The following is a 15,996-nucleotide window of genomic DNA, read 5'->3' on the forward strand; positions in this document are numbered from 1 at the left end:
GATTGAAGGGTTAGAAGGGTATAAGAAGGGTTACCTTTAGTGAAATAACAGTACAATGAGATGCATTTGCTCTTTCTTACTGAAAAAAGTAGACCTCAGTCACTTTTATAGATAGGTGAATACATAAATGAGCATATGTTTTGGCTATAAGAGATGTATGCACAGCCATAAAAAAGAAGAAGAAAAAAAAATGTTGTGCCTTTTCCAACCTTGGAAACTATTCTGTTAAGGTCATGTGTACTTGGGAGACCTGCTAAGAAAATGTACAGGTCTTCAAACAAAAGAAATGTGACTTTTATTTTTTTTTATTTTTTTGGTGAAATGTTATGTTTTCTTCAGAAACATTACAAGCACACTTTATTAACAATACTAATTCTGCAAGATTTTTGTATACGTTTGTTTACATAATTTCATCATGCCAATATTTGGTATTGTTTGGGAAGATTACAATTTTGAGACATTGAAAAAAAAAAAATTATCTAAATTATAATTCATTTTGATTTGATCTTTTTCATGTATGTGAAGTTCCAAATTGAAAGTTAAATGAAATAATAAAAAGAAATTAAAAATGCTAATAAAGACAGAAGTACATTTAAAGAATTATCTTAATCAAAATAATATTTCTGTTCAAATGCACTTTGGGTTCCAGTGTATTCAGGTTTGTAGTTATAGATCAAAGCTTTCTCCTCTTCCTCTGTACTAGGAAAGCTATGAAAATTTTTCCTTGCTGTAAAAACAACAAAATAAAGAAAAGTTAGTCTGTGAAGGTCTAACTTCTCAATTTGATAATTCGTTGCAATCAAGGAATCAAATTTAATTAAAAGCTAGTAAAAACACATTGTATGTTGCTCAATAGTAGTAGTAGTAGTATTAACCATACCTTCATTCACAAAAAAGTAAGCCATGTAGAATGAGGTCTTAATGGCTGAAGGTGTGTGGGGAATATAAGGCCGGGTCCACTCAAAAGCATTTTTCTCTGGATGCCATTGAGTAGCATAGATAGGGAAATTATATGCTGTGGATATGAACAGAAACAATAAATGGCAATGTTGCTCAATAGAGAGAGGTGAAAAGTACAGTCTATATGCTTCCTCTATCAACCCATCTGATTATCATCACTCACCTTCCATTGTGGACACAAACTCCTTTTGTCCATCTGTATTGGTACTTAAAACTCTGTAGAAACATTTCAGGGACTTACTCTTGGTAAATTTCTGGATTAAAAGGTTTGGAAATGCCTCATTTTAGTTCATCGAGCAAAAACAAATATATACATTTGTGATGTTATTTTTAATTATATATTTTTTACATTGCAGTTTTAAAATAACCCTCTAAAATTAACATTGCCATCCATCATATGAATATTGCAGTACTGGACCTATTTTCCTGTGAGAACTAAAACATCTCACTGTCACCTCTGTTTGACCAGACCAGATCACAGACATGATGTTTAGGTTGTGCATTATCTATAATAGATAAAGTCTGGTGATATCGTAAAGTGATAAACTATAACTAAATTTAGTGAATACATTCCAAACAATCTATTAGACACTGTATTAGACACTGTTTTCTAATAAATAAATGTGTATTCTTTTCCTGTTGTGTACAACTGGGTACCAGTAAAGCACACAATGCAGAAAAGTTAATTATTTGAAAATAATTATTAAATGAAAAGTTTAATAAAATGTAACACCAATTTGTTAATCATTTTTTTTATATATTGTTAATTTAATCACTAGATTCATTTTGTTGTAGATACCAAGAGATACCAAGAGACCCAACATATATGGTTATTTTCATGGCAAGATTGATATATTTTAAAAGAAACAACTAGTAGTATCACAGTAGTAATGAAAACAACAATTGAGAAAAATAAATCAGCGTTGAATGTTGATAGTAATATTTGACACGCTACCTCTGTAGTAAGACTCCATTGATGAGAGTTCTCTGTGAGTGGTTCTGTTTCCAGCGATTTCATGAGGTCTACAGGGAAGTCTTTGAACATTCTACTGTCTCTAACATCTAAACAGCATTGGATAAATGAATAATATCTATATATTTATGATGACTACAACACTTATTTGAGAAATGTATACTAGCCACACTGCAGCGGTACCTGACAATTAAGTTACATTACTGAGTACCAAGTTAATAGTCAATTTTTATGAATATTTTATTATTATTTTTTTTATTATTTAATACTGGAGGTAAGCGGACAATGTACTCGCATTGACCATTTTATATAAAATTTTTCAGTTAAATGTTATGTAAACAGGGCTTTACCGTCTGTGAAGTTCAGTGGCAAGGCGATACCACTAGTGTCGGTGCGGGACAACAGCGACTTTCTCCTTGTTAGAAATGTGAGCATTTCAAATCCTAAACAAGTTCCCCATATAGGGAAATAATCACCTTTTGAATTGGCCTGTTAACACACACACACAGACAGACACACACACATTTTATTTAATACAATTGAATTAAATCAATTGGAAAAATTGGTTGGAAAATTTATATTACACTAACAAATTGTACTGAATAAAAGAAGCACCAAACAACAAAATGCAGTGTGTGTGTGTGTAAAATGAAGATCATTGTGACTCATCATGATTTTCACAAAATTGACTATTATATGGGATTTAAATCCTGCCATGATTCAAAACTGAAAATACAGTTCTGAAAGGTTGAAACGAAGTGTTCGAAAACTCAAAATCTTACAAAAAAAAGTTTCGCAAGTTCGAAAAATAAGATTTGCAAGCTTGTAAAATGTAAAAAAAATAAAAATATCTCTGCAAACATTATGTTGTTTTTGAGATTTCTTTCTTCAGAACTGCAACATTTTTTTACGATGTTGCGCAAAGAATTTTTCAGAGTTTCAAATTTGTCAGTGTTCTCCCACTGTATTAGATTGTTTTCCAGGTTTGAAACCTTGTAAATGGTGATCTGAAAAATGGTGTGCGAATGTGTGAAAAAAAAGTTTTGAAACTCTGAAAACAGCTTTGCAGGCTTGCAAAGTGGTAAAAAAAATTAAATCTCTTCAAACATAATTTTGTTTTTGAGTTTTCCTTCTTCAGAAGTGCAACACTCTTTTTAATGGTGTTGTGCAATCATTTTTTCAGGGTTTCGAATTTGTCACTGTTCTCCCAGTGTATAGTTTGTTTTCAAGATTTGAAACTCTGTAAATAGTGATCTGAAAACTGGTGTGCAAATAGGTGAAAAAAAGTTTTGAAACTCTGAAAACAGAGGTTCGAAAGGGCGAAACTTATTACATTACATTACATTACATTACATTTGCACTCCTATGCAGACTATTTTTTCAGAGCCGAGTTTACAACACCCACTTTGCGGAGATACGTTCACACAGTTGTGGGTTTGCGACTCACGTGATTTGTGGCAGTGTTGTCACGCAGCTCTGCTCTGAAACTCTGAAACTCAGACTGAGCGAAAATGAAGCTTCGCAACCTCGTAACTAAAAAAAAAAGCCTGGAGGGAGGGCCTTCTGCTCTTGGCCAATGCTTTGCTGTCTGCTGACGTACAGTCCAATCACAAGTCGTATTTACCTGAAAGGTGGGATTGACCGACTGCTCCGCCAATGACAAAAGCGCACAGGATACGCAAAATAAACGGTCCTAAAATTTAAAATAAGGTTACCAACTTGTCGCTGGAATTCACCATACAATTGCCAGCAGCCACTAAGTTAACACTGATAGTCCGGCGGTGCATCAGTATACACACTTTCCTCACCTGGCGAAAGTGTGAGCATTCACTTTCCTCAACTCAGTTTCTTTTTCGGGGTGGGGGCTGGTAGTACTGGCACCTGGTTACTGGCTACTCAAGAATTAATGTTCAATGAATATAAAAATGTAAAACATTTTTTTTTCATGGCTTAAATTATAAGGACATTCTAAATGTATTTATTAATTCTGCAAGCTTCATTGCGAAGTGAATGCTTTTGGACTCTTAGGACGTGTTTTTGTTGGGTTTTTGTCGGTGACTCAAAATGTAAGCATCCTCTCTCAATCCGTCACAAACAGCGTATGAGGACAATGGAAGCAATAAAAAACAACAAATATACACGTTCTATAACAAGTTTCAGTTAGCTTACACGTAAAGCTTTTAAATAATATAATAAAGAAATACAGATAACAGATAGAATAGAAACATTACAGGGCAAGCTAGTGTTAGAGGTATTTTTTTGCCTTTGTTAATACTAAAAGAAAACCAATAGAATACAAAAGATTAGAAAGCTTAATATTATTCTTTTTTTTTTTTAAGAATAGTGAGTGTTAGAGTTAGAGGCTCAAATACATTTGGAAAAGATCGGTTTTAAGCTATATATATATATATATATATATATATATATATATATAGTCGCGGGCTGAAGAATCACACGGCAGGCTGTGGTGAAAGTTTAAAGCCCCGGAGGGTGTATTTATTGGTGGTTGTGTTTGTAAAGGTGCCAGGGGTGTCCGGTGCTCGTCCTCGGTGCTGCGTGATCCTGTTCTCCGGCCGGCTGAGTGCAAGGAGAATCGGTGTTCGGTGCTCAAGTGGCGGGCTGGTCTGTCACTCGCTTTCTGGAGCGGTAAGAGACACACCATTAGCTGGCTTTCTGCTGGAGAACTTTCTCACCCGTGTCTTCTCGGGTGCAGCTTTTGTAGTCGTCCTCTGAGCGGTTTCAGCTTGGACCGATCAGCCCGCGGTGATTGTGTGCAGGTGGATCTCCTCTGCCTGGGTGACGCTGATCGGAGCCCGGGACACGGCTCATATATATATATATATATATATATATATATATATATATATATATATATATATATATATATACTACTTATATAATATATGAAAATACAGATTATAATTCAGGTTTATTTTTTATTATTTTTTACAAAATATAGATTTTAAAATGTCTCAATACATATAGCCTATATGTGTGATTACAGAAAAAAGTTAACCATGCATTCATAAATTTGTAATAGGCAATTATTTATAATTTCACTGAAATATTTTAATAAAAGTAAAACATACACTGTACACCTTTCTGAATATTTAAATATAATATCTAAATATTATTTTGGATGCATGAGGAATGCGTGAGGAAAGTGAGTCGCCAGGGGAGGAAAGTGTGTATACTGATGCACCGCCGGACTATCAGTGGTAAACTCAGTGGCTACTGGCAATTGTATGGTGAATTCCAGCGACAAGTTGGTAACCTTATTTTAGAACCAGACCGCAAGCCATCCGGGACCGTCTTTGTGGCCAGAAATCTGCGCATCCTCTGTTTGCGTATCCTGTGCGCTTTTGTCATTGGCGGAGCAGTCGGTCAATCCCACCTTTCAGGTAAATACGACTTGTGATTGGACTGTACGTCAGCAGACAGCAAAGCATTGGCCAAGAGCAGAAGGCCCTCCCTCCAGGCTTTTTTTTTTAGTTACGAGGTTGCGAAGCTTCATTTTCGCTCAGTCTGAGTTTCAGAGTTTCAGAGCAGAGCTGCGTGACAACACTGCCACAAATCACGTGAGTCGCAAACCCACAACTGTGTGAGCGTATCTCCGCAAAGTGGGTGTTGTAAACTCGGCTCTGAAAAAATAGTCTGCATAGGAGTGCAAATGTAATGTAATGTAATGTAATGTAATAAGTTTCGCCCTTTCGAACCTCTATTTTCAGAGTTTCAAAACTTTTTTTCACCTATTTGCACACCAGTTTTCAGATCACTATTTACAAAGTTTCAAATCTTGAAAACAAACTATACACTGGGAGAACAGTGACAAATTCGAAACCCTGAAAAAATGATTGCACAACACCATTAAAAAGAGTGTTGCACTTCTGAAGAAGGAAAACTCAAAAACAAAATTATGTTTGAAGAGATTTAATTTTTTTTACCACTTTGCAAGCCTGCAAAGCTCTGTTTTCAGAGTTTCAAAACTTGTTTTCACACATTTGCACACCAGTTTTCAGATCACCATTTACGAGGTTTCAAACCTGGAAAACAATCTAATACAGTGGGAGAACACTGACAAATTTGAAACTCTGAAAAATTCTTTGCGCAACATCGTAAAAAAATGTTGCAGTTCTGAAGAAGGAAATCTCAAAAACAACATAATGTTTGCAGAGATATTTTTATTTTTTTTACATTTTGCAAGCTTGCAAATCTTATTTTTCGAACGTTCGAAACTTTTTTTTGTAAGATTTTGAGTTTTCGAACACTTCGTTTCAACCTTTCAGAACTGTATTTTCAGTTTTGAATCATGGCAGGATTTAAATCCCATACTATTAACCCACAGTCTGACCTCTGCAGCTTTATTAAAGGGTCATGAAACCCCAGACTATTTTTCTGAGATTTAAACAGATGTGTTTATGTTGAACATCATAGATGACATTGTTATTATTCAAGAGTTCTAACTGTTGGAGAAAACTGGTTAAATAAGCTTTTTTGCACTATTTTCATCTTATGGGTTTAAAATCTACATCGAGTTGAGGTCAAAATTGGCATGACATGGACTATAGTCAGGGGTGCACAAACAGGTGCATCTCAATAAATTTGAATGTTGTGAAAAAAAAAAATTTTTCTCAGTAATTCAACACAAATTGTGAAACTTGTATATAAAAAATTAAATAAAATCAATGCACACAGACTGAATAAGTTTAAGTCTTTGGTTCTTTTAATTGTGATGAATTTGGCTCACATTTAACGAAAAACCCACCAAAAATCTCAACAAATTAGAATATGGTGACATGCCTAACAGCTAATCAACTCAAAACACCTGCAAAGGTTTCCTGAACCTTCAAAATAGTCTCTCAGGCTATGTCCACACGAAGCCGGAGCTTACCCCAATCTGATCTTTTTTTTCCCCTCATTAAAAAAAAAATCCTGTCCACATGGCGTCATATCAAGAAATATCTACTTCCACACAAAACCAGTGAAACCGACTGAAAACGATGTAGTATATGCCAGATCAGTATGTGTCGCTATAAATTTGCCACAGAGATACACTGAAAATGAAGAAGAAAACTTAAAGCATGTGCATACACCTTGTGCGCTGTAAACAAACCATTGTTGTTGTTGCTCTTTACATGACGTATCGGTGTCTGAATAAGGTCGACCCGTGGGGTAAGGACATCATCATTTCAGAAAATATACGAAAACACAAAGACAACGTTTTCAGATTTATCCACATGGGACCCGGTTTAAAAAAAATAGCGGGTTCACCTTTTGAAACACCGGATCTGTTTGGACGATACACCTATCCGATAAAAAATTAGTGCGTATTCAAAGAAATGCATCTCCATGTGGACGGGGCCTCAGTTTGGTTCACTAGACTACACAATCATGGGGAAGACTGCTGATCTGACAGTTCTCCAGAAGACAATCATTGACAGCCTTCACAAGGAGGGCAAGACACAAAAATTCATTGCCAAAGAAGCTGGCTGTTCACAGAGTGCTGTATCCAATCGTGTTAATAGAAAGTTGAGTGGAAGGAAAAAGTGTGGAAGAAAACCAACCGAGAGAACCACAGCCTTATGAGGATTGTCAAGCAAAATCGATTCAAGAATTTGAGTGAACTTCACAAGGAATGGACTGAGGCTGGGGTCAAGGCATCAAGAGCCACCACACACAGACATGTCAAGGAGTTTGGCTACAGTTGTCGTATTCCTCTTGTTAAGCAACTCCTGAACCACAGACAACGTCAGTGGTGTCTTACCTGGACTAAGGAGAAGAAGAACTGGACTGTTGCCCAGTGATGCAAAGCCCTTTTATCAGATGAGAGCAAGTTTTGTATTCCATTTGGAAACCAAGTTCCTAGGGTCTGGAAGAAGGGTGGAGAAGCTCATAGACCAAGTCGCTTGAAGTCCAGTAAGTTTACACAGTCTGTGTTGATTTGGTTTGCAATGTCATCTGCTGGTGTTGGTCCATTGTGTTTTTTTTTTAAAAGTCACTGCACCCTTTTACCAAAAAATTTTGGAGCACTTCATGCTTCCTTCTGCTGACCAGCTTTTTGAATTTGCTTTTCCAGAAGGATTTGGCACCTGCCCACACTGCCAAAAGCACCAAAAGTTGGTTAAATTACCATGGTGTTGGTGTGCTTGACTGGCCAGTAAACTCACCAGACCTGAACCTCATAGAGAATCTGGGCTTCCATGGCACCTCAGCAGTGCCACAAACTGATCACCTCCATGCCACGCCGAATTAAGGCAGTGATTAAAGGGGGGATGAAATGCTCATTTTCATTCAATCTCCTGTTAATCTTGAGTACCTATAGAGTAGTACTGCATCCTATCTCCAAAAAGTCTTTAGTTTTATTATATTTATAAGAGAAAAATAGTCTGTGCCAATTTTTTTTCTGGAGGAGTGACGTGTGGGCGGAGCTAAAGAATCACGAGCGCGAGTAGGCTTTTGCGTTGAGAGCGTTTGGAAGTTGTGACATTACCCTGAGGAAAAAAAAAAACATCATCCAAAACAAACCATGGCTAACAGTCAGATTCAGCCGTTTATATATGATCCAGAATCAGATCCCGAGGCTGAAACTGAACAAGAGCAGCAGCAGCAACGACTACAACAGCGTGTCTATGTGGTATGTATTGAAACTGAATATATTTGCTTATGTAACCCCTCTCTCCCGGGTCCTTTCTGACGCTCCTCGCACTCGCTCCGAGCGGGGCTCGAACCCGGGTCTCCTCTACCAAGGGGGCTAAATGGCTACAGCCACTAGCGTCTGTTGCTAGTGCGTCTCATGAGATTGGGGAGGTTTACCTGCACAGCACTAACTTGCTGGCCTCTGTTGCACTTAGCGGTTTTGGAAAATGACTAAGTTCCACTTTATGTCGTCTTTTTTTTTTCTTTAAAGGTGTACAAGAGGTTTACTTGATGAGCTTACGCGCCGATAGCTAAGTTAACAACACAGAGATATTTGAAGCAGTTTTACTCTCCGCCTGCGGTTCCAACACACGATCGTGACCCTTTTTCCTTGGGATTGCATCATCCTTAAGAAATAAACGATATGCAAATCCGTTGTCAAACTGGGCCTTGTGAACAAGCATCTTCGAAATGCAGGGAACAAACAAAAACACTTCCACAACTCCGTTGATGCTGTGTAAAAATAAACTCCATCCACTGGTCCCTTAATGCTGTTTTTTTTGGTAATCTGTGCAGGGTTGTCTTGCCCTGGTAACCAAAAACACACTTCTTTTGTGACTTTTCGCGACGCTCTCGCTCTGACCAGTGAAATGTCTGTGCTCAGCCTCTCAGTGCTCTGCTATACGGGAGCGCACGCTCTTCCGGCAGAAGTGCCTCAGGACCCATATAAGGAAATTCCGCTCCATCTAACGTCACACAGAGCCATACTCGAAAAAAACTTTCCGAAACTTGTGACAAACCGGAAGGAGTATTTTGGGAACAAAAATACTCCTTCAAACGTACAACTTAATTTTTGAAATTTGTCCATGTTTAGCATGGGAATCCAACTCTTTAACAGTGTAAAAAACTCAGTATGCATGAAATAGCATTTCACCCCCCCCTTTAAAAAATTTTTTTGCGTCCTCCCACAAGTTAAGAGATTTTAAACAAACACTTGCAGTTAACCAAATGAAACAATACACATTTTAATGCTATAAAAGTGTGCACATCGAGAGAAATAAACAGATGTTCACGGTAACAACTTCTTTAACTTGAGCAAACGCTGCTAATACACATACATTTGTTAATAAAGTTAATAAAACGAAAACATGAATGTTTTAATGCTATTGAATAAAAAGAAACGATCCACTCGAAAGTCTCGCTGATCATGACAGGACCTGGATCAGTGAGCTGCGTCTCCGGCCGATGAGGTCACTTCCAGGGAGGCATGTTGTACAGGCCCCCGTCCCTTGACTCCACCCCCACGTCAAAACAGTGCCACAAAGAGAGCGTGCAGAAAAATGAAGCGCAAAGGCAATACGGTGTCGCAAGCTCAAACTAGACTGACACGCAAAATAAAAGCAGCGCTGTAGAGAAATGAATAGATATGACCATGGAAAATATGTATTGCAAAATCATTGCTTTGGCGCGGTTTCATGTATGTTTTGCAATTCTTAATTTTTGTTTGCAAAAAGCAAATTTATTTTCCTCAATACTTCAATTTTCGTTAGCAAAACTTTATTTTCTTTTGCAAATCGTAATTTCTTTGCATATATATAAGGCGTTATTTTGACTCCATAAGTGGCAAATGCTTTAAATGTTACAGATGTAAACGCACTTACAGACTGTGAGTCAGAACAGAACATTGTAGTCTTCTCTCCCAGGATCAGGAAACAGTCCTCCATAAAATCTACTGCACACATCTGAATATTTGTGTTGAACTGTTCTGGAATAGTGATGCAAATACAACTTAACCACTAATTTCTATTTATGTCCTCTTTTGAAAGGCCAAACTAAGTTTGTTCGCTTTTGCAATGAAACAACATCTCCATAACATGGCATCGGAGACGAAAGCAAGAATAAAACTTAAGCCTTCTTTCTTTGCATGAACATTTATTTGGGCGGCATTATGCAAATCTTCCCACATGTGGGGGGGTGTTTAAATGATGCATTTTAGGAGGCCGTAACTTTTGTAAAGAATATCTCTTTGGGTTTGAGACTTTAGTCTTCGCTACTTTTTATATCTTCTTTATGCACCAAGAGCTTGTAACACTCCAAAGAGAAAGGAAAACATGAAATTGCATTATATGACCCCTTTAATTATTCACAACAGAATGTGTTGATTTGCTGTGACAGAGCTTCAGACTGCAAAACTGCGTACATCAAATGAGAGAAACATTTATGGATCGAAGGAAAGTTGTTTTTGCTTTGTAATAAGAGTTCGACACAGATGCGATTCATTCACTTAGTGAATGTGACCATTTTTACAGCTCTGTGACAACCCATCAAAAGACTTATACAAGCACCACAGAATAAACCTAAAGTTATCAGTGGTCAAACAGCACGTTCATATAATGTTTGAGTGCAAATGGCTGTGCATTTATTTGTGATTTAAACTCGATGCAAGCGAAATGAAACTGTTTCCCCTTTCCCCCTCCACTCCACAGCGCACCACGCCCACTTTTTTTCTTAGCGTTTTTTACAACTGTGGTGAGAAATAAATAGTGTTGAAACAGGGTTTCATGACCCTTTAAAATTGAATTTTATTTAAAAAGTTCTCCAAATTAAACATTAACCTTACCTAGTATTTTACATTACTATCAATGTTTAAAGGTGTTGCTTAATGTTTAAAAAATGTAGGCTACTTTGGATTGATTGCTATGCTAAATATTTTTACCAAATGGACCATTAGTACACTAACCTCAAGAGCAAGTCTGTAGAAAATGTTAGCTGCTTTGGAATAGCCAGATGATTTTATACTGACTCCACCTCCAGGAAAAAGAACTCTAGATTCAGAGAAAAGGTGTTACAAATACCTTATTGTAATTACTGCTATAATTATAAAAGAATTTACTCACCCATTTATGAATTTGAAGAGCCTTCTGTACTCATCATCTGACTTATTTATCCTAAATACATATTTTAAAAACAAGTTTCTTTAGTGTTGAGAGTGCCTACAGAGTCAGTAACTGACATGTTACTGACAGTGACAGTAACTGTACTTCATTTACTTTATGAAAGTAATGTAACTGATTACATTTTATTCATACACTTTTTTTTCTCAGTAACTGTGACAGATGGAAGTTACATTTATTTTGTAATTAAATTATGTAATTTAGTTACATGTAACTAGTTACTCCCCAACACTGATTAATTTATGTGATAATAAATAGACACCACTTCTAAAATAAACACGAGATGTGATATGTGACATACTATTTATTAAATGTTAGTTCTGTCAATAATTAAATAATAATAATAATCGAATTAATTACACAATGTGGTGATTAAATTAATCTAAATAATCACATATTAATTGCAAGTAAAATTTGGTTGAGAAATTAGAGACAAAAGATTATTTAAAGCCATTATTGTGTTACATGAGTAGAACATTAAAGTGCAGTCAGTTAGGTTAACATAATTTAGTAAAGTGATCTCCACTTTGAAAAAAAAAAAAAACATGATTAATGTAACCATTTTAAAGTAAAAAAGGATGTTTTGTTATAGCTTTTGGACCAAGGGCACTGCCATCTTGCCGTACCACCGTATGTGATGTCACGGGATTGGTTCGCTCCGATGGCCAGTGCAATAATATAAGTATTTCTTTACATTTTGAGCACACAAATGTTATTTTAACACACAAAGAATTAGATTTTCACCATAATTTGGATGAATATTCAAAATCAAACTGTCTATATGTTAAGTTTTGATTGTGGTATCCCAAACATTGTTTTCATAATGCAAGGCACAACGTGATGTAAACAAAAAACGCTTCATACAATATCATTCATGTCACATTTTATTGTTTTACATTGACTGGTTCACCAGTTGTATGTATCATATTTTATGTTCACATGCTAATACAATTAGCTTCCTTGCTGTTAACATGACGCAGTGTTTAACTAATCACCTATTCGGGGCCCGTTTTCAGAAAGAATGTTAACCATGAAATGAGGGAAACTCTAGGTTCTCTGTTTCAGAATGGGAGATTTGCCAAACCCGAGGAAGCAGGGTAAGTCAAGCCTGTTCCTTAAAGAGAGGTAACTTATACTCAGAGTTTCTTTCGGTCTACTCCCCCTTTTTTAAACACTTCATTATTGCACACTGGAAAAAAACTCTTCCTACTAATTTTCTTATATAAGAAAATTATATAAGATACTTAGTCTTGTTTCCTGGGGGGATCAAAATTAAGTGCATTTTACTTAAGTAAAATTATATGCCAGTGTGGTAATAAAAATAATCTTAATGCAAATGGTCTCTATTACTAAGTGTAAATCTACTGTAGCTCCGCCCTCCATCGACACATAAGGTTAAATATGGCACATGTGAATAATGGCTTCAATGGTGTAGGCAGTAATGTTTGGGCACAGAAAACTAGCTTGTAACGCCATTGATTGGGTTCTTCTCACTTTTCCCATCACATGTCACATTAGAATTTATTTTCAATAAAAATGAACAAAATTTTCTAAAAGTGGAAGTAAAGTGCCTAACGAGTTTTAATAATGATACAACTATTTATAATTGTTATAAATATAATCATTTACAATCTGTTATTATTGCATCCCGTTAATGTACTGAGGTGCAAATGTATCTGCCAGTATAACGTATAACTAGCATCTAATTATTATTTAACTTTACATTATTTAGCCTGTTGCAAAGAACTGCTACTTTTACATGGTAAATAGAATTTATCATGATTTTCACTGTATATTTTTTCTGTAAATAGCATCTAGAGCTACTTGCACTTAACCTACTGTAAATAGGATATATCGCTAAGAAAATATGTTAATACCACTTAATGTAAATAGTCACTGCCATATTTTTCTTACTCTATTGGCAGATCATTTGTAAAATTTAAAAATGCTCTTAAAATATTATTATTAATATTATTATTTTATTAAATAATTTTTGCCCATGAGATACCATAAAAATGATAAGCTATTAGTACATTAATCTAACATTCTGCGGTTTTCATCTGTGATATTATAACACTGACAAGAATTACATTTGTATCGAGTCTGAAGTATGCAGACGGCTTTTTGGTGGGAGCTGTTGCCATGGTGAATCATAATATCAGCGCTCCATTGATAATGGCTTTTTAGTTGTGGTGCACACGCTTAATTTCATTAAACTAACTCATTTCAGAGATTTTAATGTGGTACTCACGCGTTGTGAATGTGATTGATCATTTCTGTACATGCCGGTGGTGGCACCACACACACACACACACAACAAAGTCACAGCTCGGCTCGGACAGCACGTAAGTAGGCTACCAAATTGAGCTTTCTTTCTTGCCTTCATCAGCAAATGCACACAAAGCACTGACAGTCTTGAGGAGTATCCACATAAACAAGAATTTTTTCCGACCCTCACTTTACCTCAAACCAGCAGGTTCATGACTTCTTCAACCCCTAATAGGTCCTACTCCTGGGTGCCATCGCCATATATATTCTACTGCATAGGTAATTGCACTTATTATGGACTAAACAGTGCTTTCAAGGTCATCTTCCGCTATTTCAAAACAAGCATGTGTTCAAAATGTAAAATGTAAAGAAATGCTTATATTATAGCACTTGCCATCAGATCGAACCAATCCCGTGATGTCAAATGCGGTGGTACGGCAAGATGTTGGCGCTCTTGCTCCAAAAGTTATAACAAAACAACCTTTTTTTCTTTAAAATGGTTACATTAATCATGTTTGTTGTGATTAACATTTAGCCATGTCTTAAACTGAATGCAAACTCGACTGACTCCTTCATTTCCACTTTAAATATATATTACAAAAATTAGCTTTCAAAATATTTTTTTAATTGTTTTTACTCAAAAAATAAATAAACAATTATATATATATATATATATATATATATATATATATATATATATATATATATATAGCAAGTTTTTGTAAAAATAATAATTATATATATATATATATATATATATATATATATATATATATATATATATATATATATATATATATATATAGTTTATGTTTGTATATATTGTACATGTTTGTTTGTTTGCCATTGTTTTTCCTTTAATTAAAGACATGGCTAAGTGGTTATCAATTTAAGTTGTATTTTACTGTCCAAAAAATAAACAGTTGTATAATAAAAGAATACTATTGCAATACATTTTCTGTACAAAAAAAGAGCATTTTTATGAATGCCAATCCTATGTTTTAAATTGCATATTGCTTCCACAAAACCGTAGTCTCTGCGCAGAAAGCCATTGCGAACTAAGTTAATGTTTATGCTGCAAGTAGACATTTTTTTTTTTTTTAATCGAAAAAAACAATTTCTCTATCTAGTGTTCTTTTCTTACATTACAGGCACCACCCGAGCTCCAGCAGATTCCAGAAACTTAACATAGGACGCCGCGATATATGAGTTTCTATGAGGCTTCGGGGAACGCACTTCCTGGGCAAGAACACCTAGACAAAATTTAGACATGGTTTACTTCATGGAATATGTAATCATAATACATTGACTTGAAACTAGCATGCACTTTAATGCGTTACAACTCACCGATTATTGGTCTTTCATTCGTTTTTATTGGTGTTCCGATACAGTTAGCAAACACGGCATTTGAAAATATAAAAAGGCAGGCAAGGTAGATTTGAATCATGTTTTCTTTTGACTGGAATTGTTGTGTTTTCTCTTGTGAAGTTGTGACTGTTCAAGCTCTTTTCCGCGTTTATCCAAGTGACGTCCCGTGTGACTCCATTGGTCATTTGAGTGACACCTACAGTCCGTTCATGGAGTTACTTTATACTGCATGCAAAATCTGTAAAACATCATATAAGTAATACCCATTTTTCTGTTATGTAACATTTATAGCACGATACTTTGTTAAATAGGCTATGAGCAAACACTCTAAAAAAAAAAAAAAAAAAAAAACCTTCTTGCACATGTAAATGCACACGTCAAATAGGCGTCGTATGTTTGCTATCAGGGATGATTTCAGCATAAAAAAAAAATCACACTACTGTGATGGGGTTTCTAATACATCTTTATATATATATATATATATATATATATATATATAGCTGCCGAGTGAGTGACTACATCATTTTCTCCTGTCACTATACTGTAATTAATTTACCTTTATTGTTTCCTGTTTTGGAGATTTGGAAATGCACCAGTGGATGTTTACAGTTGAAGCAAAGAGGAATGCAAAAATATGTTTGCTACGTCTCCCATATCTCTTGTTAATGCAGATTTTTTCCCTGCTATACTTGCACTCACACCCAAAGCAGTTATTGTAATTTAAATTATCACACATAATAGTTTTTATGTATTCTGCTTGACTGAAACCTGACTTAAACCAAATGATTATATTGGTCTAAATGAGTCTATTCCACCAAATTACTGTTATAAGCATGA

General features: G+C 35.5%; 1 protein-coding gene across 1 annotated transcript; it reads right to left on the reverse strand.

The window, feature by feature from the left end:
• Window positions 1-293: 293 nt before the first annotated feature.
• Window positions 294-15,382, reverse strand: LOC128017701 (gamma-glutamyl hydrolase-like). Its single transcript, XM_052603156.1, has 9 exons — window positions 15,139-15,382; window positions 14,936-15,044; window positions 11,467-11,517; window positions 11,310-11,394; window positions 2,284-2,422; window positions 1,916-2,022; window positions 1,124-1,214; window positions 881-1,015; window positions 294-727 (listed from the first exon to the last, which is right to left on the reverse strand). The coding sequence occupies exons 1-9, from the start codon at window positions 15,236-15,238 to the stop codon at window positions 606-608; spliced, it is 939 nt and encodes a 312-aa protein (XP_052459116.1). The 5' UTR covers window positions 15,239-15,382; the 3' UTR covers window positions 294-605.
• Between the last annotated feature and the right edge of the window lie 614 nt (window positions 15,383-15,996).

Source organism: Carassius gibelio, chromosome A7 (genome assembly GCF_023724105.1).
Source record: "Carassius gibelio isolate Cgi1373 ecotype wild population from Czech Republic chromosome A7, carGib1.2-hapl.c, whole genome shotgun sequence".
NCBI classification, from domain to species: domain Eukaryota; kingdom Metazoa; phylum Chordata; class Actinopteri; order Cypriniformes; family Cyprinidae; genus Carassius; species Carassius gibelio.

Bases quoted from the DNA above. Each gene is read 5' to 3' on its own strand.
- LOC128017701 (XM_052603156.1), bottom strand. From the start codon at position 15,238: ATGATTCAAATCTACCTTGCCTGCCTTTTTATATTTTCAAATGCCGTG. The intron at 11,518-14,935 runs GTAAGAAAAGAA...ATATGTATTTAG, and splicing joins GCTCGGGTGGTGCCTGTAAT to GATAAATAAGTCAGATGATG. The intron at 11,395-11,466 runs GTGAGTAAATTC...CTCTGAATCTAG, and splicing joins CTCTTCAAATTCATAAATGG to AGTTCTTTTTCCTGGAGGTG.